This window comes from Abramis brama (assembly GCF_963993115.1).
Source record: "Abramis brama genome assembly, chromosome: 19".
NCBI classification, from domain to species: Eukaryota; Metazoa; Chordata; class Actinopteri; order Cypriniformes; family Leuciscidae; genus Abramis; species Abramis brama.
The window spans coordinates 29,960,383-29,985,890 of record NC_139981.1 but is presented as its reverse complement, the minus strand read 5'-3'; the positions used below and the strand labels follow the sequence as shown (position 1 = coordinate 29,985,890).

At 38.4% G+C, this 25,508-nt stretch overlaps 1 protein-coding gene across 2 annotated transcripts in view; it reads left to right on the top strand.

Annotated features, from left to right (window-relative positions):
• Window positions 1-17,832, top strand: part of tjap1 (tight junction associated protein 1 (peripheral)) — a 110,022-nt gene extending 92,190 nt beyond the window's left edge. The window contains exons 8-11 of one of the 2 annotated variants that reach the window (XM_084093402.1): window positions 425-454; window positions 5,672-5,779; window positions 8,097-8,180; window positions 14,340-17,832. In XM_084093402.1, coding sequence (XP_083949528.1) covers window positions 425-454; window positions 5,672-5,779; window positions 8,097-8,180; window positions 14,340-15,776 — 1,659 coding nt within the window. In that variant the 3' untranslated portion in view covers window positions 15,777-17,832. The remainder of the gene's footprint in view (window positions 1-424; window positions 455-5,671; window positions 5,780-8,096; window positions 8,181-14,339) is intronic. The other variant, XM_084093403.1, reaches the window with a different exon arrangement.
• The last annotated feature ends 7,676 nt before the right edge of the window (window positions 17,833-25,508 follow it).

Here is a 25,508-nt window from a genome sequence, read left to right as displayed (position 1 = left end):
AGTAGTAATACTTTTAGTACTTCAACTTTAAGTTATTTTATTTAGATGGCAAGGCAACATTTCTCAATTTAAAGTTACATTTTCTTCTAATATAAATTATTTTGTGTTTTGTTTTTTTTAAGTTTTAGTTCAATTACAGGATAATAATTTATAGCTGATGAAAAAGTGGTGATTTAGTGTGCATATATAATGTGTCTTTCACATCTTTTTCCTTTTTTCCTCTCTGTACTTTGTGTCTTTCCCTCATTTGCACTCCATCTTGTATGTGCAGACAAACAGGCTAAAAAACTATAAGAATAAACACAATATTAAATCTTTCTCTTCCTTTCTTTCTTCCTCCTTTCCTCTCCCCTCATGCTGCCTTGTGACTTGGGTATTTCACCACCATCATCTTCATCATCTTTATCATCATCATCATCATCAGGCTGCCATCAGTCAAACTTGGGTCTATGCAGTTGCGTTCTCATTCTTTCTATTTATTCTATTCTTTCTGTCCTCCTGATAAGTATCACTGTGGATCCCATTCCCTTGACTCATTGCATCTCTTTCCTGTCTCCTCTCCTTTCTCCCTGCAGTAGATGGCTGGATATAGATGTGGCCATGTGCATGTGGACAGGGGGATTCTGGGATACATGCAGCAGTCCAAATGTTAAACTCAGTGGTTAAAATGCACAGCACAACTTGGAGAACACTGCAAGAAAAGCTGCAAAATATGCTAAAATATCAGTGGATGACAAATAATATTGTTATGCCCTTTAAGGGCAAGATGGAAAGGCTATGTGTGAGCAATGGAATCTCTCCCATAAGGCCATTAGCATTAGCATTAGCATTAAGTGTTCTGTAACAGTGACCGCACACTTTTTCAGCCTTGTTAACACCGGAAGTATTTTTCCTATTCATTTTCTCCACAGGCATTTAAAGAAACAGTTCAGTAACAAATTGTAAGCCTTGACCAAACCATCTGGCTCTTAACTGAATCAGCTATTTGTGAAAAATCGGTTTTATTTTTTAATTTTAGTAATCAAACGGCATAATTGAAACATTTACAGCTAAAATGTTATTTCTGTATGGAGAAAATGAATGGGATTTTTACTTTTGGATCCTTACTCTTTGCTCTATTTTGTTCACACACACAGCTGTCAGCTGAAAATCTTCCTTAGAGATTCCTATAAATAATACAATATTGTCTAAATAGCTACATGAGAATTTTGCAGCTATGTTTATCAAAATAATACTATGATTCGAGATAAATTGGAATGTCTTCGCTTAGGCTGTTCCAAACAGGAATATTATATTAAACGTGCATATATTTCCTAAATAATGGATGTTTTCTTTTATTTATGAAACCTGAAGCTCTCTGTTGACACTTTGTTGGCATTTTGACCACTTGACTACAGCTTTGGATGGTGTGAATGCAGCTGTTAAACTGATAAAAACACTTTCTGTCCCTGTCTCCTGTTAGTCTGTCCGATGTGCTGTGCTTTATACTGGCTGTTTCATTGCCTTAGTTACACACGTGGACTGCATCATGCTGAAAGGCTTCCCTCAACTCTCTTTTATTGGTCCACATTGTCCGCTTCCGTCAAACGGTGACTATAAAGATAATTGCTTTGTTATGAACATGCCAAGCTCCTGATTAAGGGTCACAGTTCTCTCTGCTTTTTCTCCGTGTCTCTGTCTCCACTTAAACCAAGAGCCGACAGGACTGAAGTGTGTCTTAAGTAGCGAAGCTTCTGCTAAGTATGTCCTCTTTAAAGTTTTTTGAAGAGCTTTTGTTCAGTCGTTTTTGACTTTGCCATCACAGCAGGAGTGTAGTGTCCTCAGACGACACTCATCCCTCCATTAGAAAAACACTAAGTCCGACAGAAGACGTTTTAGGTGTGTAAATGTATTTTGTCATGGTGTTTTTCTTCAGTCTCAATCGGAGTCGGACGGCCCGCGAGTCCCTTCACTGGCTGTCTGATGCATGTTGAAAGTACTTTCTCGTTCCTGCAAGCTCGATGATGTTATTCTTTTCACGAAACACTAAAAGAATCAGTAACGCTTTACGGTAGGGTTTCATTTGTTAACATTAATGTATTCACTAACATGAACTGACAATGAGAAATACATTTGTTACTGTATTTGTTCATCTTTGTTAATGTTAGTTAATAAAAATAAAGCTGATTCATTGTTTGTTCATGTTAGTTCACAGTGCATTAACTAATGATAACAAAATTGTAATAAAGTATTAGTAAATGTTTAAATTAACATTAACAAAGATTAATTAAAGCTGCAAGCAGCATTTATCGGGGTTCAAGCTGTTAAGGCCTTTAAGGTTTTTAAGCACAAAAGCATCAAAAGTTAAGTTTTATTTAGCAAGTATGTAACCACTGACATAATAGATGGAAAACACCATTCACAGCCAATACAGGCAATTTACCATAGGAAATATATGGTTTTAAAGCTTTTTAACAGTTATAGCGCCACCTATCGTCCGATCTCCATGAAATTTCGCATGCTTGTTAATGATGTTATGTCACATATGCTGACCAATTTTTGTGAAGTTTTAAGTTTTTATTAATGATATATATGCTTTTTAGTGCATTTTGCCATACCCCTTTTCTAAATGACCCTGTTACAGCCACCCAAATGCAAGTTCAACTTTTTTTCGATAATTATTGATCTAGAGAGTCCAGAGAATTGTCCTAGACTGGTCTGGTTCCGATCGGGCGAAAAACCAGGGACTAGTTCGCAAAAGTAGGTTTTTAACATGTTCGCGAATATTTAATGAACAGTTTGATTGACAGCAATGGTTCTAGAGGCAAAGTTGTTCAGCATGAGGAGATCTATCAAATGATATGCATTTTCTGATGAAATTTGTAACACCACATGATTACAGAGCCTTAAAACTCGTTAGCGCCAACTAGTGGCTGATTTCTTTCAAAATTCTTACAGACCTATATGGCCTTGAGCCAAACATGCCCACTGAGTTTCGTTCCGATCGGACTCCATTAACCTTGTCTAATAGGTGGTCAAACTTCAGTCGCCGATGGCGGCCATGTTTTTTGAGATGCGTCCTCATAGACATACATGGCACCTTGGACAAAGACACTGCATACCAAATTTCAAGTAATTCGGACAAACAGTCAGGTGTTTAAATGTTTTTTTTAGTGTTATAGCGCCACCATGTGGCCAATCAGCGCGATTTTTTTAGTGTGACCCCAGACTGACCTCCTACACATGTGTATCGAGATTGGTGAAGGCAGCTCATTTACTTCTCGAGTTATAGCCATTTTAGTAAAAAAGGCTCCTCCCACAACGTTAATTTTGCGTCCCCTAGCGACCGTGAATGGAAATTTCCACTTTTCCGATAATTATTGATATTCAGACTCCAAAGAACATTTCTGCACTGGTTTCGTTCCGATCGGGCGAAAAAACACAGACTAGTTTGCAAAAGTAGGTTTTTGACAATTCAAAATGGCGGAAAAAATTGCATACCGGAAATGAAATCGGAGATATACGTTTGTCCGTCTTGAGCGAGGACTTACTGTGATATAAGACACTTGAGTCTACGACAAACCGTCTAGGAGTTATTAGCGATTTCATACTTTTGCTTACTATAGCGCCACCTATTGGCCAATCGGGGTCATAATTTGATAACCTCTCCTTGATTTTTGTACTACCATCTGGCAAAGTTTCAAGTCTCCAGCACTTACGGTTTGGGCTGCACGATGCGTTTTACGGCGGAAGAATAATAATAAAAATCCTTACAATTACAATAGGGTTTCAGCACTTTGTGCTTGAACCCCTAATAAATGCTGTGTAAGTGCAGTTCATTATTAGTTCATGCTAACTAATGAAACCTTATTGTGAAGTGTTACCAAAGAATCTTCAACAACAGCTCATAGTGACCATCAAAATATTCCATATGACGTGTACCAAGTGTACACCAAGTCCCGATGAAATACATCTGACGAAATGTGATTTTACGAAAAAAAGAAGCTCTTCATTATGCATTTATAAACTGCAACGCTCATTCCAGTCCAGTCCATTGAAAACTGAAGATTATCAGTGAATAACAACCATCTTTGATATTGTTCACAATATAACTGTTATATACTAGGGGTGTAACAGTGCATATATTCGTCGTGAACGGTCACGGTTCGATGCATACAGTCAGACGACGAATACATTCAGTCACAAGTGATTCACACTACAGTCCAGAAGGGCGCGCGCGGTAATGCAAAGCTGTTTGCTAACAGCCACAACAGGAAAAAGAGCAGAAGAGCTTGCTAGTATCCTACAGTATACGCTGAGATTCGATTCGTTTTCGTGACGCGCTCCACAAGTTTCACGGAAAGGAAACCGTGACGGCAGAAAGTATCCTGTTTTTTTTTGTTTTTTTTTACAAAAGCACAATGTTTTGTTTTTATTGTGAGTGTACACAACAACAAAAATAGACCATTTACAGTTTTGAATAATGTCCTATTACCATAAATGACGGAGTATTTTAAGTTGTTTCCGCTGTTATGAGACATTTGGCATTGTGCGGATTGGTTTCGTTGAAGTCTCACTCCTACAGTCCATTGATGAAACATACGTGTCCTGTAAATGGGAAGCCTCAGTGCTTCTCTCGCGGTCTCCTCGTGGGAAGGTGAAGTAGGCTCTTTTTTTTCCTTCTTGCTCCTCTTTCCGGGATTTCTTGAAAAAGCGTAATATTGAACTTTTTGCCTCCGCCATTGTAACCGCATGTTAATGAACTCTCACACGTAAACTAATCTGTGATCAATTTTCATTTTTCTATTTATTTTGTACTTTTATTACATGCTTTTCAGTTTTGTAGTTGACTGTGACCAACTAGCACAACTGTCTGTTCAAAATAAATGAAAAGAAACCCAGCATTGGGGATTTGTTGCTTTTTCCTGTTGTACCTAACTCGTGTCGAACCGTGACCCCAAACCGGACCGTGAATTCTGTGTACCGTTACACCCCTATATACACAATATAGCATAAGAGACACAAAAAAACCGTTAAAGGGATAGTTCACCCAAATGGAAGTTAATGGGGTTCATCAACTGTTTGGTTCTTTCGTTTTCATCAGAAGAAAGAAACTCGTTCAGGTTTGGATCAACTTGAGGGTGATTTGAGGGTCATGTTTGGGTGAACTATCCCTTTAACCCAGAGTTTTGAATGGTAGTGTACAGTATGTGGACTACTATGATGAGACTTTTAATGTTGTCGTATCTTTTTGAAGCCTGACAGATGTGGTCACTGTGAACTGTCGTTGTAACGAAAAAATCAAAAGATCAACATAGAAAAAAAACTAGCATATGTGTTTGGAAGCAAAAGTTGGTTTATCAAAGATAGACAAAATTGGACAGAAATACTGGAGACTCAGAGGAGACGACACGTCGAGAGACTGTGATGCTTATTTGCCATGAGATTCAGCAAAGTGATTATGACTCCTTGCCGTCTTTGTTTTCCCATGGGATGCACCTCATTCCCGGGCTCTTTGGATGACTTTTTCTTTGCAGCCGGTGCCATGTCAGCAATGATATTAGGACTGAAGGAAAATTTGTTTTGTTTTATCAAACGGCTAAAATGGCCACTGTTTTATAAGAGAGACGTTTAACCTCACATGAGACCTTTTACATTTAAGTTTACATGAATGTCCTTTTTCTCCTTACAGCTCCGTAAAGTGGAAAGAGACAAGAAAACCATGGATCAAGAGATAGTGGAGCTCACAAATAAACTCGTGGACGCCAAAAATACTATCGACAAGCTGGAGGAACTGAATGTACGTGCAATATCAGAGCTTTGTGTGTGTTTGTGTTTGAGGCACGTTTCGGGCTCGAGTTTTCAGAGCTGGGATTGATGACTACTGGAGCTGAAAATTGAAAGTTGCATGAGGAGGATCTGCGCTGAGTTTTCACTGAAGTCTACTGTCAGATTACAGAAATGATGTCCGGCTTATGGAGCTTTACTGGGGAACACGAGTCTCCTGCACATAAACAACAACACTCATACACTGTGCACTAGACCAGCATTTATACATCAAATACTGCCTGTTTTAAATACCATCTATGGCACTGGCTGTATGGGAAAGCCCTTTATTTATATTAAGAGATTTGTTAGCGTTCAAGTAATTGACATCAGACTGTAAATTAGCAGACTGTATTCTGGCAGTGGGTTTTTAAGACAGTAACTCCATGAGGAATAACAAAGCAGGTTGTTCTGAAATGGGCCTTTATTACACCCCATGTGTGAAACGGTGCCACAGGGAACTAATTATAGCACTGAAGAAACTGATATCCGTCTGTTCGCGGTGTTTAAACAGAGCGCTTCATCTCCTTATACAGAGAGAGCACACATCATTCATAGCTCATTCCTCAGAGGTTAATGTCGGGAGAATTTCTTTCCCCCTTAATAAGCTTTTTTAGTTATAAATCCTGAAGACTGCGACCTTGGGTGCCATTTTCCTTGTTTTACTTGCAAATTTTCAGTGAAAGGTTTGGACAGAACTACTCATTATCATTTATTCATTTATTTCTCTACATGTTAGAGAAGTCGTTCTCAACCAGGGGGCTCGGCAAACTTTCAGTGGATCCTTGAGATGAATTTATATTATTTAAAATAATGCAGAACTTATTTTAATTGACCCCTCGATTCACTTGCTGTTTCCTTTGAAAAACCACAAACCAGTGTTCCCATAGTCTTTGAAAACCGTAATATATGAGGTGGCCCAAGACCTGGAAAAGTCATCTTTATTCACATATCTATATTACAATCTATATATGAATCTATATTTTACTAGTTATGCCTAGCTTTATTGTGGATAAATTGACTAAAAAATATTTTTTAAATCATTATCCAATTAATCACAAACAACTGGAAGAGTCATGTAAATTCATGTAAAAAGAACAATAAGTTTATAAAAAAAAAAACTGTTTAATTAGTGTTTTAATTATAGTTGAGCGCCCACAGATTAAAATAAGTTTTGAAAACCAAACTAACGCTAAGAGCAGGGTTCGAATTATGATTTCATCTTTGTGGGGGCCTCTTTAAAAAAAAAAAAAAAAGTAGCCTATGAGCAGGCGCGGTAGCTTAATAATGTAATATTAAAATATAAAAATTTGTAAATATAATACAAATTTAATAAAAAAGCGTTGGTAACACAATTCAATTTAAATAGTACATTTGGTTTAATTTGTTGAGAATTTTCACGTGAGTGAAATAGATCCGACAGATTTGACCGTGTAATTAAGTGGTGGTAGAACATTTGCCAAACGTGTCAGAGGTTCTGGGTTCGAATCTGCACTCATATCAGTTTTTTTTTTTTATCAAATCCGATTATGTTTATAAGTGGTTCTATATCAGGCAGAGACACGTTTGTGTGCATTTTGTTTTGTAATTTTACTGGAACGAATAGAGAGTCTCCACGCGAATTGAAGCGCGCCCGAGTGAAGACTGTGCGCGAGCCACAAACAAACACAGTATCCGCGCCAATGATCGCAGCGGCACTTTTATCACTTGATTTAAACATAAGGATGTACCGTAGTGTGATGACAATCCGAGATCCCGCGAGATCCATGTGTTTGGCATCTTGTCCTATCTTTTAAGTCATGCTACAGTAGTCTGAAGGAAAAAGTGCTTTATTTGTAATTTAAAATAATGGTGCTGATGATTTTTAGGCTCCCACGTAATTCGAACCATGGCTAAGAGGCCTTCGATATTGTTGTCTTAAAGGTTGAGAACTGCTATGTTCGAGTAATAATGAAGTCATCAAAATATTGAAATGAAAGCATTGATCACACAGTGGAAAAAAAAAAAGCTAAATGAAGACTCTTATTGACACACTTGTTGGCTGCTTTTGTGTGTGTGTGTGTATATTTAGCTCAATAGATTTGTAATGATCAGTGAAACATACAGTCAGTCAAGTTTCCAAACTTTTGACTGATACTCTGTCTGTCTTCTTTCATAACTGAGCATTTCTGTTAATTTTAAGGAAAGTGTCATTCCAAAAAAAGTTTGCTTTGATGACTTTTCTTTATTTGATGTGTCTTATATCTGTTTCCCCTGACACTTTCTTGTATCCGTTTTCTGTCCTCATGCAGGAGCGCTATCGGCAGGATTGTAATTTGGCTGTGCAGCTGTTGAAGTGCAATAAATCGCATTTCAGGAACCACAAGTTTGCTGATGTAAGTAATAGGATCTGTTCCTCATAAGAACCTAGTTTTAAGGCACATCCCCTCCCATATTTTAAGGAATCGTTCACCAAAAATGAAAATTCTGTCATTTTACTCATCTCATATCGTTTGATTGTTGTAAACAGTGTTGCCATACAACAGCTTTGTTTGCGAAAAAGCATCCAGGTGCACATGGACAATAATACACTGCTAAGTATATTCTCCTGAAATGTAAATATGATTTCTGAGTAAGATTATTGTAGATTTGAAAATCATGCTTTTCCCAATTGTTGAATCATGAAAGCTACACCAGTTATTTTGCCAAGAGATCTCTCATTTATTATTTTTATACATGCGTCAAACATAGGAGAGAAACATTACAGATTTCTCTGTTCCCCATTTCTCTGTCCTCTCTCCTCTCACCCCATCATGCCAGCTGTAATGGTTTCTCTGTGTTTCTCCTCCCTCACCCCCTCATGCCTTTATGTTTCAGTCAGTACAGTAAGGTCTGAGCTTATATACACCACTGAGGGACTTAGTTACAACTTCCTTGTAAGGGAGCAAAACATGTTGCTTATGTTTAAAATGGAACGTATACCTCATGCTTACACATGGCACAATCCACTTTCCATATTAAGAAACTATCCACTAACTCTCTCAAAACAACTAACTCAAAATACATTATGAAATTATTATGAAAATGAATAAAGAAAAATAAATTACTAAAAAAATAGCATTAAACAGTACATTTTTAGCCTTCAATTATAACAAAATACCGTCACGTTCAGTCTATTCCGCAAACAAAGCTATAATATGGCTTCAGAAGACTGGGAATATGATTTATATTGTTTGAGTTTGGTGGTATAAAACACCATCCACTTTCATTCTATGTAAAAGAGCAGCTCAGACTTTCTGCTCAACATCATCTTTTGTGTTTCGGAAGAAAGAGAATAAAACTGAAATTACATGAGGAGTAAATGATGACATTATTTTAATTTTTGGCTACTAGTACCCCTTCCGCAGAGGGCTTGTTGGAGTCTGAATGTGTTTTACACTCCGCAGTGACACTCGTGGATGTTGGTGAGCGAGAAAGAGAGAGAGAGAGAGTGCACGATTGCCCAGTGACTTTATTGTTATGGACATGGACCTCTGATTTTACAGACTGGGATCAGAGAGGAATAGTCAGAGAGAGAGAGAGATAAAGAGAAAGAGACCAAAAGAATAGAGAGAGGGAGAGGATATTAAAAAGCCATGTCTGCATGATGTGCTTTATTGAAGCGTTTAGCATGAAAAGTGTGTGTTGGGGCCGTCGTGCTGCGAGACACTGATGTTACGTTGGGCGTTACTTTTGACTCTGCTCTGACTTTCGACAAACAGATCAGTGGTGTGGTCAGAAGTTGCTTTTATCAGTTAAAATAAATGAAGGCATTTTTATCACCCAGAGACATGGAGTCTGTGATACATGCTTTTATTTCATCAAAATTAGACTACTGTAATGAACTATTCTTGGGAGTCTCACAGTCCCTATTGTCACGTCTTCAGCTAGTTCAAAATGCTGCTGCAAGATTGTTAACAGGAACATGGAAAGAGAACATATTTCGCCAGTGTTGTTCTCTCTCTATTGGCTTCCAGTTAAACATCATATTGAGTTCAAAACACTGTTGTTGGCTTATACGGGATTGCATGGACTGGCTCCTCCATACATCTCTGATCTCCTTTCATCCCACCATAATGCTTTTATAAAACTTAGGTCAACCAGTAGTCTACAGCTGACTGTTCCAAGGACATGATTAAAACTGAAAGGAGATCGTGCCTTTTCAATGGCTTTGGAACAATCTGCCATCTTACATAAAGACTGCACCAACATGCATTGATTTTAAATCTTTGCTTAAAACCCACGTATTTACTGTTGCCTATGGTCATAAGTGGGCCTAGTGGTATAAATTGTAGTGCATTGTTTATTTGTGTTTTATGTTCACTCATTAGGATACCTGTTGACACTTTGTACAGCACTTTGGCCACCAGCTGTTGTTTTTAAATGTGCTCTATAAATAAATATGACTGACTGACTGACTGACGGATGGTCTTTGGATACGAATGGTCTCGCTGGCAGAGAAAAGGCATCGTATTGACAAGGTGCCAGGCTCCAGACACATCCGTCTGTTTGGCCTTTGTGTCTGTCCGTGGGGGAAAGTAGGGCAGATTTCAGGCTGATGGACAGCTCTGTGTGTACAAGAACAGAGAGGTACGATAAGACGGCTTGACCTCATGGGCATATGGGTATTGAACACATCAGGACATTATCACCTGCGGCCTGCTCTCCACATTAAACACATCTATCACTCTGTCTGTACTTGTTGATCTGTATTGCAAACAGCATTAAGTCTGTGGCCGGTTGCATAAACTGCTTGGGCTAGACTTACTAGTTAGTCATCTAATAGTTAAAAGTCAGTTACATAAAAAGGTACATTTGTCTAATTTGAATCAAAAAGTCAAGCCAAGTCACCTTTATTTTTATAGTGCTTTTTGCAATACAGATTATTTCAAAGCAGCTTTACAGTGATAACAGGACAATAATGCAACAAGGTTTGTTTCTGCTGTACAGCAGATTTAGAAGAAAGTGTAACTTTGCTTTTTATTTATTACTTAAAGCTCACTTGAAGTTCTTCGATACTACATCAAAAACTACTAGCCTAACTGATAAAGTTCACACATTATTTAAAACAAATGAACAGTCAGTAATAAAATAAGAACAGATACACAAATTACAAGCAGAGATGAATACTAAATAACAAAGTTACAAAGTCTAACAGTAGTATTCAGGTACAGAAATTAATAATTAACCCCAAATGTAAAATAACACTATTTGTTCACTGTAGAAATTAAATTTAGTTTTATCTTTGTTAAAGCTGTATTTTGTTGTTTTATTAATATTAGTGACACAGACAACAGTAGGAATATTAGGTGTCACCTTAAGACCGAATGTGCGGACTGAAAAAAACGTCTTTCTCAACTGTTCACTTATGACATAAACGAGAGAATACTTGCCGAGACGGGCGTCTAGATGGGTATTTTGACATAATTTTGTGTTTATGTGTCCATTCAAGGGCAAGGAAACGCAAAAGAGGAGTCAATTCGTTGTTTGAGCGCTATCTGAAACGTCTCTCTCTCTTTCGAGAATCTCTTTCAACTTACATTTGTCCAAACTTTTAGGTTATGCTGAAAAAGGTGGCATTAAATTCAGTTGCCGTATTGAGTGTGTGTGTGTGTGTGTGAGAGAGAGAGAGAGAGAGAGAGAGAGAGAGAGAGAGAGAGAGTATCTTCCTCCTTGCCAGCAATTAATTCACAAAGGATCTGTCTTCATCCTTTTTTAATTTATTGAATTGACATCAGTGACTGAATTGTGATCTCTCTATGAGAACTATAGTGATAAAGTGAATTTACTGGGACCCATGGTATTTTTTAGAGGATATTTGATTCATTGTCCAGATTATCCTCTTGCCCAGAGACCACAGACTATTCCATTGGTTATTTTTAGACTCCGTTGAGCCTAAGCCATTACCTGTTTTTATTCTGGTACTTCTAACATAAAGCCACTGTTTTAAAGCATCCACTTGTAAAGCACCATTTGTAAAATTCTCCAAATGAATGTCAAACTGATCTGCACTACATTGCATCAAACAGGCCACTTGTGTATTCTCTCACAGCTTTAGAAGTGCTTTGAGAGCCATTATGCTTCAGTCCAGTGCTGGCAGACTGAGAGTTATTATAGAAGCTCTCATGTAGCAATTCTCTATCTTTAGCTAAAGATGGAAATTATGCATGGTAATTTGCATGCAGTCTTTAAGTGTAGGTCACTGCAAAAATGAGAATTGTGGCTTCTCTTTGTTAGGATAACTTAGGAAGATGCATGCCACTAGCTGAAGATGATGTGAGCAGACCTAAATGAAATATATATAATTATGGTTATGTAAGTCTCAAGTGGTATATCAATTTGTATGTTTAGTGTAGGGGTGCACCGATATGAAAATTTTGGCCAATATGATAACCTAGCGGTTAGAATTAGCATTCTTTACATTTGGAAGCCGATAACCGATATATTGGCCGATTAATCTAAATCCAAATTTTTTTATAAATTGAGAGAATACAAAACAAAGTCCCAAGCACACAATTATAATGTTCTCATTATAATTGTATGTAGCCTATATGACAGACTTGCACTGCAAATGCTGCACATAACTGTATTTTTCTCTTTTTGATTTCAATCAAATTTCAAGCAATTCAAAACCATCTTGACAAACTCAAAAACATCAGTGCGCATCTGAAGTGTCTCAGCTGAAGGAAATAATACATTATTTATCGGCTTTAATATATCGGCCAAATTTTCTTATCGGGCCGATAAGGATAACATTATAAATTATCATATATCAGCCGCTACCGATATGGTGGCCGGTATATCGTGGATCCCTAGTTTAGTGTGTTTTAGGCAGCTGAGCTTGTATATAGTCTCATGTAGTCAGACTTTAGTCTTACAGGATAAAGTCCATTCAATACTGAAGATTTTTCTGGCTAAGATTGACCGGTCTGTAAACATACCTGAGTTTGTCCTGATTTTCTATGGGTGAAAAGAAGTTGTTTTGCATTCAGTGGATTATAGCACTTTGTGTATCATCTGACTTTCCCACACGAGCATGTGACGCTTCAGTGGTCATTGGATACACATGCATTCTGCCCCCTGGGACAATTGATTTAGGGAGTGTCATGTAGATTTCTAAGCTAGAAGGCCATGAAGGGGTCATGCTTGGAAGCGGGGTCTGGACAGATCAATTCTCCCGTGCCCTCACACCCAGTGGAAGTAAGGGTTTTTGGAGTATTTGCCGCCCCACAGGATCGTTACAACATAAAGCTGAGCAGGGCTGTGTGATCACTGATTTTCCCTGCCTTTTTTTTTTTTCCCCACAAATCAATGACCTAGACTGGCTTCGTTAAATCGTGCCACACTATAGAATGAAATAAAGGCCTCATCACCTGCCTTTTTTCTTTTAGTCTCTCTCTCTCTTTCTCTGTCTGTCTCCCCTCTTCGGTAATAATCTAATTTGAGGTGAGCTTTTTACTCTTTATTCTTCTTTCTCGCTCCAGGGCGAGGGCATTTTTTTAAATGGAAAAAATGCTATTTTCTGCTGTTCTTGATCATGACTGAGATAACCTTTGGTGCAGTACGGTAGATAGACCTCAATGAACATCTAATTCCCATCCAAGTGTTCATTGAGTACATGTTAGTGAAAGTGCACCTTTTGAGATTACTTGCAAGAGAGAATTCATCTACAAAATGTGCTATAGGAAAACTACGTAGATCTCAGAGCAACAAATGTGGTCTGTAAAAAGTTATTGGACTAGACGAGATTAAAGGCATAGTTCTCCCAAGAAAGAAGATTCTCATCCTTCTGTTATTTCAAACCTATCCCAAACTTACTCTCTTGGAACACAGACAAAATGTTGTATGGACTATTTGATGGTACTTTAATGTCCTTTTTGGATCTTGACTTTCCCTAATCACTGCTGCTTCTATTGTATGGGGAAAACAGTGTAAACATTCTTACATTTCTACTTAAGAAATATGCAGTCATATTTTAAGGACTTTGGTTGGTCCTTAAAAATCACAAGAAACTGAATTGACCCTGTTCATCTATTCAAAATGAGGCCATTTGAATGCCTGTTCATAGTAAGTCAAGTCACCTTTATCTATATAACCCTTTTTACAATACAAATGGTTTCAAAGCAGCTTTACAGAGATAACAGGAAAATAATGCAAAGAACATAGCGTCATAGTCCAGCTTAAGTAAGTTCAGTGATGGTTTATTTTTGTTGTAAAAAAGTTAATAATTTAGTTCATATATGGAGCAAACAGTGATGTCATCATCCAGCTCATTTCTGTTCTCATATAATGGTGTCAATGCAGACAGATCAATAATATTGTTGAATATATTAACACTAAGTAAGCCAAAGTAACAATAAAGTTCTTATTATCCAGGCTTTTTTTTCAGGATCAGTTTTAATCTTTTTATGTATAACATATATTGTGTAAAACTGGTTGAAAACGATACTGCTGGAAAATGATCCCTTGTCACGCTGGTTTGTCTGTGTGTTTATTATTTCTATAATGTTTTGCAGTTGCCATATGAGCTACAGGACATGGTGAACAAGCACATGAAGAGCAGCTTGCCTAACAAGACTCAGGGCTCTCAGGGAGCTCAAGCCCAGGATCCTGACACTCTGAGCCTGACTCCCGCAGACGTGGTGCCCACTTCGGTGATCGCTCGAGTTCTTGAGAAGCCCGAGCCCCTGGTGCTCAACTCAGCCCAGTCAAGCAGCAGTGCAGGTCGGCCAGTGGCCGAGGATGTATTCGTGCACGTGGACATGACAGGACCACAAGATAATGGTGGAGGGCATGAGAATGGTGGTCCTGTTCATGCAAGGCCACCTGCGGGTGCTGGTTCTGATCAACAGCATGTAAACGGCATGTGTCGAAGCCAGGGTTGCCTAGATGGTCCGACAGGAGAAGATGGGGCCGCCCCCTCTTTTGAGAAGTTGAATCCTTACCCAGCTCCTCCACCACCAAACCCGCTCTACCCTGGTCGCAAAGTTATTGAGTTCACTTCAGATGACAAAGTCAAGATCCCCAAGAACAGCCCACTTCCCAACTGCACCTATGCTACACGTCAGGCCATTTCTCTGAGTCTTGTACAGAACGAAGAGGAGGCCGCTGACCGCCAGCGCACCGTTCCCAACAGCCCTGCTGTATCTGATGGGGGTTGGCGGTCGGGGACCTCCTCATCTTCCGGCGGAGGACTTGCTTCTCACCAGCGCACACCTCCGCAGATGGATGCTACGGACACCCTCTCCAGTCATTCGAGTCCCTTTAGCAGCCCCCCTCAGCCGCCTAGTGCTTTTGCCAGTTCTGGTAGTTCTGAGGAGGATCTATTGGCAAACTGGCAGCGCATGTTTGTAGAAAAAATGGCACCGTCTACAGACGGCTCGCTTGTCAACCGTACATCCTTCAGCAGTGAGACGGTGAAAGATCTCCAAAGAAGTCACAATGGGAAATCAGGAGACGGTGCTCTGAGAGGTGCTTACTCTGACGGCGAAGAGGGTTCCTCGGCCCAGAGCTGGACAGCAAGTAGAGAGTCCAGTTTGGATACTGACACCAGCAGCATGGCGGACCTCCGGGCAAAGAAGACACAATATGGAGGTGACTTTTCCCAGGAAGAGGGTGAACACCTACTGATGGCTCTTGATCCACTTGACAATGATGGTGCCAGTGGAGACACCATGGTCACCATTGAGAGCAGTCCAGTTTCTGCTGAGCATCAAGAGTTCGCTGAAGATGCGGGATCAGCAGGGAGTTCAGCTGAGGAACGAGATATCCTTCCCCAGGACTTACCTGTCATTGGCTCAAAGGTTGTAGCTGCCCTTGAGGATTTTACAGACAAGCCGCCTCGGACTGGCTCCACACGACCTCTGAAGAGTCCCAAGAGGATGGGAGTTCATCACTTGCACCGTAAAGACAGCCTTACCAGAGCGCAAGAGCATGGAAACTTGCTGGACTGAGACTTCCAGGCTTATTTTTCTCTTTTTCGTTTTGCTTTTTTTTTTACCTTGAGTGCTCTTTGTCTTACTAGCAATCACTAGTCATAGCAGCACACGACGAGTGGAAGGGATCGAATCAGCCTTGCTGTAGTTATCTCAGATCATGCTGCTGAGGCATCATTGTAACTCTTCTGTCCTCTCTTTGAGGCATGGATCTCTCTTATCTGTTGAACCTATGGGATTGATGGATCAGTGGTAAAGTACCGACTGCAACTTCAATTACTCCGGCTAGTGAGTGGACAGTGCTTCAGGGATCGTACAAGAATGTCATAGTTTGATTTAAGGTGATTTTCACCAGTCCGAGACTTGCTTCTGCTTGATGCGACATGATTGAATGGGCAACAGCAGGACATAGCCATACAATCACACTTTTGTAAGAGAAAGAGTCCTTCAGAGGCGACAAGATTGAGCAGCATTAGGATTGAACCCTGTGGCACTGTGCAGACATGGATGTTTTGACTTTTGCTTTTGCCCTCGGGTGAGAGTTTTCTAGCCAGATAAGGATATCTATCCAGTATCCCAGTACAATCCCTTTGTTGCGGGAGATGGGATAGTACCAAATGGCCACAGATACCACTGTGTCAGGCATTCTGCTGGTTGAAGCAGGTTAAATGTAATCTATGGGACTCTCTTGTCAATTTTCAGTGCCTAACCCTTGCTCTGACAGAGGGGGCTCTTCATCACCCTTTAAAAGAACACCTTATTCCTTTAGTCTGCTTTTAGTCACCATAAACTGAGAGGATCCTTCACCTCAAGTTTTCAGTTACCTCTCGTCATTGATCTACCACTGTATTTCAACATCCAACCTAAGGACAGTTTTTGTACTTTAATAAACAACATGACTTATGAAAGGATTTTGATGTATTCGGTATATACGTTTCAATGATGGATATACTTCCTGATTTTCATTCTGACCTGTTTTGTTTGACTAATGGTATTTAAAACTGATTATGATTTCAAGTAAATATTTAGAGTTAGTTTTTTTGGTGTATTTATTTGTCTTTTGCTGGTCTAAAGTGTCCCATTTCTCCCCGCAAATCAGTTAAGCACTGGCAGAAGTGTACAAGAAGTGCACAGGTTACTAAATCCTGTCGTAAAATGAAATGAGAAGGTGTACAATCTCGTTCAATATTACACTTTAGTTATTACACTGCATGGAAATGCAAACCAAACAGTGCTGTATCTGGCTTTTTAATGATTTAATCTGGAAAAAGATTTCATCTTTTTTTAAAGGCCAGTATTTATGAGTAAAATATTTTGCAATTAAGGCTGAAACATTTGGATGTGTCATTGGTTTTTCATGTCCTCCAATTTAGAGGTGTATAAATGCGTCCCCTCGCTATTGATGGCACAAATTGCCATTCAGAGGGCATATTAATATAAAAAAAATGTAAAAAAAACTATGCATATAGTACTGTTTAAAAACACCACAAAACCCTGAACCATAGCAAAGCATTCTGTCTGTAATGATGACTTTACTGACTTTGAAATGCAGAATGTTGCATATAATAGACCGAAAAAAAAACAGTGAGCTAAAAAGCAGATTTCAGCCACAAGCATGCCTTTGTTTGTTAGAATGGCACTGACACAAACACATTGCTTTGTTTTTGAAACCCTAATTTCAAGCCATGTTTTAATCTTAATGAATGTAATCTTTTATGTAGCATCCATTTTCTTTGGTTCCTTATTATTCGTTAACTAATTATACTGCTGTATTTTAAGGGGAATGTACATCCCGCCATCATTTAGTGTGTTTTTTTTGTGTGTGGAAATCTGAATTCTCTTGATTTATGGATGATCAGTCTGTCCAGCAGATACTTTCTACAAGTTATTATTTTCTGTTCTGTGTGTTCCAGTCTTAAATTTCAGTCATTTCATTTCAAGCCTCGTTCAAATAGCATTTTAACATTTATCAGCTTTTCTCAAAGAGTTTCAGATGCGACCATTACAAGCATCCTCATTCTTTTGTTTTGATGAATATATTTTAGAGACGATTAAAACTCTGTGTTGCCTTTTTAAGTGCTGCTTGCTTCTTTTTATTTAGGCCTACAAGTTTATAGTCTCTTGACCAGTCAATATCCCACCCTGGGTCTCAAGTACTGTACGTCATGCAGTGTTGTACTTTTAAAAATCAGTGTATTTTTTAAGTAATTGGACACAGAATACCTTGACTTGAGACATTACCCCACTGGTGATATGCAACATTGTTCTTCATGTTTAAGAGTATGCTGAGCACTTATGATTTTTAGGTTTGTCTTTTATTTATGTACATATCAGCCAGTCAGAATGTACAGCAGCATGTATTACATTTTAACAGTATTACTGGAAAGATGTCAGACTTTTGTAGAATGCTTGCTGTATATATTCAGTCACCGTGGCTTTGACATGTTCCTGGATCAACATATTTAGTCTTAGTGGAGTAGTTCACTTCAGAATTAAAATTTCCTAATAATTTACTCACTCCCATGTCATCCAAGATATTTATGTCTTTCTTCAGTCGAAAAGAAATTACGGTTTTTGAGGAAAACAATCCAGGATTTTTTTCCATATATGGACTTCAATGGGGTCCAACGGGTTGAAGGTCCAAATTGCAGTTTCAGTGCAGCTTCAAAGTCTCTACACGATCCCAGCCGAGGAATAAGAGTCTTATAGCTGTGATGCGCCACACGTTACGTAATCACGTTGAAAGGTCACGCATGACGTAGGCGGAAGTACCAACCTAGTGTTTACAAAGCGAACGTGCAAAGAATAAGTCAAACGGCCTTTACAAAATTAATAAAAGGTAAAACAACGATGTAGGACGATTTTGAAGTTGGAGGAGCAAATGAGTTTTTCGGCCTACCCTACATTTTCCGCCTGACCTATCCAACGTCAGTAATGCGTGAAGTCGTGGATGTGCAAGACGAGCATTTGTGGTTAAAAAGGATATATGATTTTATTTTATTTTAGAAAATGACTGATGGTTTGGCTAGATAAGACTCTTATTCCTCGGCTGGGATCGTGTCGAGACTTTGAAGCTGCACTGAAACTGCAATTTGGACATTCAACCCATTGGACCCCATTGAAGTCCACTATATGGAGAAAAATCCAGTAATGTTTTCCTTAAAAACCTTTAATTTCTTTTCGACTGAAGAAAGAAAGACGTGAATATCTTGGAGGACGTGGGGGTGAGTAAATGATCAGGAAATTTTAATTCTGAAGTGAACTAATCCTTTAACCCTATCCCTAAACCTAACCCTACCCAAAAATCTGTGTGAAATGATAGGTGATTTAATAAGCCTAAACTTGACATGAACTGTAAACTTGTCCCTATAATGAGATTGGTTGATTGAAATGTTGATCCAGGAACATGTTGCACTTGGTGAAATCACGTTCACCATATATTCACCTCATAGCTGGTCTGCCACAGCACTCCTGGCCTTGAAGAACACAGCTATACGTTCCTCATGAAGGGCAGAAGGAAGGGCTCCCAAGTCCACACTTACTCTTCTTGTCTTCATATGTAGTTATCAATCTTGCTTCGCAATATATGGGAGTACCACTAATAGCCCATGATTAATTGAAGTGTAACTACCGACCATGCTGAATAATTAATATTTTATCATGTTCTAAAATAGTTCTGTGATGCTTTAAAGAGACAGAGTACAGTCTGTCAGGTTCTTGCATGTGGAAATGGACGCCCTTAAATAATTCAGTCTCGTCAGATGTTACACTGCTGGCCCCAGGTTGTGCAAATAAATACAAAAAAGACGTGACAATGGTCAGGATGTGTCTAATACACCGAGTGTATAAATAGGCCTTTCTCTTCTGCTCTCATGCAACTTTAATAACTCAAATTTAATTGCACGCATACGTGTTATTTAATACAAGGTGACCCTCAAGTCATGCAAAATCTTTACTGAGAAATCTAAAGAATTAACAAAAACAAGTCAAGGTTATCTTCCAACAAACACTCCAGTCCCGTCTCAGTGATGGAAAAACATATTTGATTCACGTTATCTTTAACCTTCAAGACCTTCCTTTGAACTGATATATGAACATTTTTATTCATCAGTAGACCAACTTTCATGTAACCATCAACAAGATTTAAAATGTCAAGCTGACGATAAAGTTTCTCATTGGCCACTTCTAAGGCCGGGTTTAAGCATTGGTTCAACAAGCTCTCAAAAGCTATGGAACGACTATTCTCCATCCAATCAATTCCTAATAGATAAAATAAAGTTCTGCCCCACATTTTGTGATTTGAATATCCTGTTTCACTCAGAAATGTTTAACATTACGAAAGCAAGTTCTTAGTTGTGCTTCGTGTGTTGTAGAGTCCTTGTGTAATTTAACACTCGACTCAGAAATCCGGACACTGTTTTGTTTTCTTTGCTGTTACTTTAATTTTATTCTTGTGTTGTTTTTGACATTAACGTCTGTGAAACTCCAAATCTTACTGTCCCGATGCTTTAACATGGTGGGGAAATCTCCCATGATTGTGAGGGGATATTCTAAGGGTGCAAAAACCAATTTCATGTTGATGGTGTTGACTCCCACAATCTCAGATGTGTGTGATTTTTACCGTCTGTCTTCTGAACTCTTCGGGCAGATTTCTGGTGCATATGCTCCACATACCGTGTCTACTGGTCTTGTATGTGTGTAACTGTAGCAACATGGTGCTTTTTTTCCCCCTTGCCATTCAGTTCCTCCATGCCTGAGTGTATTTTGAATTTTACTTGATCATGTAAAGCTTCCATGGTTGTGTAGATGTACCATGCGCAGATTATTTTTCCCCTGAAACAAAAAACATGCTTATGATTGGACTGATTTTATTTTCTGAATTTGTAAACTGATGTATATTTTAAAACAAATAAAGCTATTTTAATCAATGGGTTTGAACTGTGCACACTTTGGCAGCGTCGCCTCCAGGCACTGCTGTGGTTCATGGATGTGTGTTTTCGGTGTGACGTCACGCTCAGCTGAGCCGGTGTAGGACTGCCCACTGCTGGTCATGAGGGTCTAGTGCTGATTAACGCACATAGCAACAGTGTGCTAACAAACCTACAGTGGAATTGTCAAACAATTACAAACACTAATTAGGGTCAGTAAAGCATATCAACAGAGCTGACAAGAATTATCTGGTGTTTTGTCTGACAGATTCCAGCATGACTGCATTAATTAACACCTTGAGACTTTAAAAAGCAGCATTGTAAAAAAAAAGAAAAAGAAGAGGGTCCCACTTTATATTAAGTGCCTTTAACTACTATGTAGGTCTACTGACATTTAAATTAATCATTTGACACAATGTACTTATTTTTTTTACATTGTACATTTAAAAAATAAATAAAAATCTGCATATTCACCAATTCCTATAATATTTAATTTAAGAATTTTTGGTAACAATTTTTTTGTCCCTTTTGAACATTCTGTTGAGTATTAGTAGACTTTATTATGATGCTCCTCCAACAGACATTCTATTGACTATATGTAGCTTTGCAACTACATTAAAGTCAACTTACTTTAACCCTATCCCTACCAGTCTACTTATACTCTACTAACACTCTTATGAGAGTTAGTAGACATGCAGGTGCAATGTTACTTATAGTCAACAAAATGTGTTAAAGGGACCATTAAAAATACAGAACCTGAATTTTCAACCACTTATCGTGGTTGAAATGTAGAAATGTCTGGATGGACCTTGTTGGTCACATTAATCCAGTTAAAATGGTTATTTTGCCCAAATTCCTTTATCTTTTTCAACATATTCCAATTTGTATTAATGAGTCTTTTCTTTTTTTTCTACACTTAAAAAAAAATGCTGGGTTGTTTCAGCCCATGTTTGGGTCAAATATGGACAAACCCAATGGTTAGATTAAAAATGTAATTGAAAATTTTAAACCAATGGTTGGGTTTCTCCATATTTGACCCAAACGAGGGCTGAAACAACACAGCATTTTTTAGAGTGTAAATTTGATGGCACTTTGCGTTCATTTCTATGGGGAAACAAGCCGGTGCTTCTCAGAAGAAAGAAAAAAAGAAATCTTCAACTTCTTAAATTTAAAGGAGGCCTTGCGCTTCCTGACTTATTACTGGGCTTGTAATATTAACCAGATTCTCGACTGGAACAGCTCGATCCACGCTGAAACCAGCCTCTTGGGCTCACATAGAGATTGCATCATCCAAAGGTACTTAGTATTCTGTTATTTGCTCTCAGCTTCCTTTAGCTCTTACTAAAATCTCAAATAATCCAGTTGTCAATATAGCTCTATTAAAATCTGGGTCCCGTTCAGGAAACCTTTCAGTTTGCATTGAGCTTTTATCTACACACCCATTTGGAAGAGTCCTTTTGGCTCCATCTTGCTTTGATCCTGCATTCCTCATTTGGTCAGTCAATGGCCTCGTCACGCTTAAAGACATGCATGAGGTCTTTACATCTTTATCATTTTTGTCTACTAAATACAATCTACCCAGTAGTCATTTGATTAGTTTTTTTCAGGTTAGACACTTTGTTCAAAAGTTGTTTCCCCACTTTGTCAATCGCCCTTCTGAAATCCCCCTTGATCAATTTCTCACCTTGAATGCAGGTCAGAAACATTTAATTTCAGTTATTTATAAGACCCTTAAGACCCTACTGTTTCCCTTAAAGTGTCTCAGACGAGCCATTCTTCTTAAATGGAAACACATTGCCCCCATATCATACGATAGGTGGATCCAAGAAATCTGTTGTTGTATTAGACTCGAGATGTTCACTTGCTGGATCCCTCAAATTTCTTCATAAGACTTCAAAACCTTTCTTAGACAACATTAAAGACTTGTTGTGTTCTCCTAATGTTAGTTGGGATGCACTATAATGAAATCCTAGCAACAACTAATGAAATAAGAAAAGATTCACATTGGAGAATTGTTTATTTATTTATTATTATTTTTCCTGATTCCTTTTTTTTTTTCTTTACTTCTCCCCTACCTTGAATGCAGGGTTTTAGTTACTGGTTCTGTGTTAATTTGGTAGTTTATATGGGGGATGGAGGGCTGGAAGGAGCCATTTAATTTGAGACAATCTGTATTTTTTTTTTTTTTTTTTTTTTTATGTTTAACAAATGTACAGTTATGTGTTGTCTTTTGATTTTGGAAAAAAATCCTGCATATAATTATATATGTAATTAAAGTAGATTTATGATAAATTTTACACAAATATCTGCAAAAAATAACATTCTTAGAAGTCTTTTAAAATAATCACTGTATGGCAAAACAGCCCAAAAACCACTGACTATCTGAGTCACTTAAAGTGTAGCACTTAATCAGTGTATGTAGTGGCAAACAATTTAAATGCAACATAGTTGACAAGCTCACCAGGAAAAACATCTCTTTCTTTTGGTGTTTAATGATTAAAGTCCCCCTGTAGTCAATAATTATCCCTTAAAGGGGACATATCATGCCAAATGCACTTTTTTAGCCCTTAAATGCATTTTGTTGTATATTTGGAGTGTTTAGAAGTACAGAAAATATGAAATGATTCTCTTCAGGTGCTTCGTTGATATCTTTATATTCTGTTTTGGTCATATTTTTCAACCTGTTCCGATTTTTCTGTTATCTATGACGTTTTTTGAACTATTACGTCACAGTATTTGCAGCGGAACTGCCAAATAAGGACATTGACTTCCGGCCCAACACTTCGAGCAATCCGCCATTTTTATTTCTCGCTGCAATTTTGTAGTCCAAGCTAAAGGATGCAGAAGTTACGAGAGGGTAAGTTAAAATGTTCGGTTGTTGGATGTAGTAACCCACACGCTTCATTACACCGTCTAATGTAGATGAACTGCCGCGCTTGTTACAGGACGCATGTTTAACTGAAAGAGCGAGCAGAGAGAGAGACCCGGTCGCGCGCGCGCTCACTCTCTCTCTTCAGAGCCAGGCGAAAGTGTAAACAAGACTTCACCGTCTCCAAACTAGACGCTGTCTTGCTCTCTCTCCCTCGCACATATTAATCAAAAAAAAAATCAAAACAAAATAAAAAAGGTCGGAAGACCAAAGTTTCATGTGTAAATACAGTACACACCATTGCGATACATCCATATGAAGACGTTGTTCTGCAGGTTCGTCGTCTTCATTTTCATCTCGCTCCGGCTCTGTCTCGAACATGTAAGGCTGGCTGGACAAGTCTTCCGTTGTTGACATTTTGTTAATAATGTGTGAATAAAAAGTTTTTCTGCCCGCTAGATAATCATATCTCTGCTATCAAACTACAAAAATGGCCGAACGGGGTGGAGTTGAACCGAGTGTGGGTGGGGTATGAAGTGTCTCAATTGTATTTAAAGAGACTGCACCAAAACGAGTTGCTCTCAGACGCACATCAGAAAAGGGGTAGAAAAGGGTCCTGTGGAGCTATAATAATGAGGAATTCAGACCCAAGCATTGCAGTTCCGCTTTATATAGACTACAAATGTATGATTTGTATGTAAAAAGGAACAATTTAAAAGCATGATATGTCTCCTTTAAAACTCACCATTGATCACCAAAATGACATATTTATGTTTTTTCCTGTGAAAAAAAACAGCTTCATGCCTTAAAATAGCTCTACATCCTTGTTTTATTTAGTTTACGCAGAACCATGAATATGCAAATTAGCCCCGCCTCCACTCACTCACACCAGCACAGAGACTTGGTTGGCCACTGTAAACTTTATAATCTGTAAGTTGATAAACGTACTGAGATGCACTTACTGCCTCAGATTGGCCCGTTCTTATGACGGACAGAACACTTAAAGTCCTGTACTCAATAATTGTATCCCTTAAAACTCATCTTTAATCACCAGAATGAGATATTTAAAATATTCCTTATGCCTTCATGCCTTAAAATAGCTTTAATGTAACTCTTCACCATTGCCTCATTTAGTATACGTGGTTCTATGAATATGCAAATGAGCCCCGCCTCCACTCACTCAGAGATCCACTGGTTGACGATCACACGTTGATCTGATTGGTTACAAGGTAGTTTGTGCATCAGAAACACCAGCGATTTCAAACCGCGTTTTTGAGACTGTCTTTGGTTCACTGCAGTTTTAAGGAGAAAATACTCAGCAATGGTGTCGACTAATGAATTTACACATGGTTTGTCTTAAAGTATATTAAAAACACCACACAGACATAAATTATAAACAACATAAAAAGCTTAATTTTCATCACTGGGGGACTTAAAGCTTCGCAACTAGCAGATACGTTACACTGATAAAATATATAAACTAAAACCATTCGTTGTTTTATTGAGAAAGCATATTGTTTTCACACTTTATTGCTAATGTGAAAACCGTCGTGTCTTCAAACAACACACAGTTGAAGTTGAGGTGTTTTTGAACGAATCGGTTGAATTCATGATTCAATGACTAATGAAAGATGTCCTACTCGTCAGCATCCACTGGCGTGTCATGTAACCTGCAGAAAGACTCGATAATTACAGACATTTTGTCCACTGACTCAGATCTCATTTCAGTTCCATCCAGTTTCTTATATAGTTTAGACTAATGAGCATTTCATCATGCAGAATCCTTTAGCATACTCCTGTCAGTGAGGAGGATTCATTACTGCATTACCCACTGGAAAATTGGCCTTCCATTTGTCTCAGTTCTTTAGCAGCTCGGTAGATTGATCGGAGGCCGTTCATTAATTATAGACAATGATCTCCTTCCTTATTATTTGGCTTTCCTGGCAGCCGCTG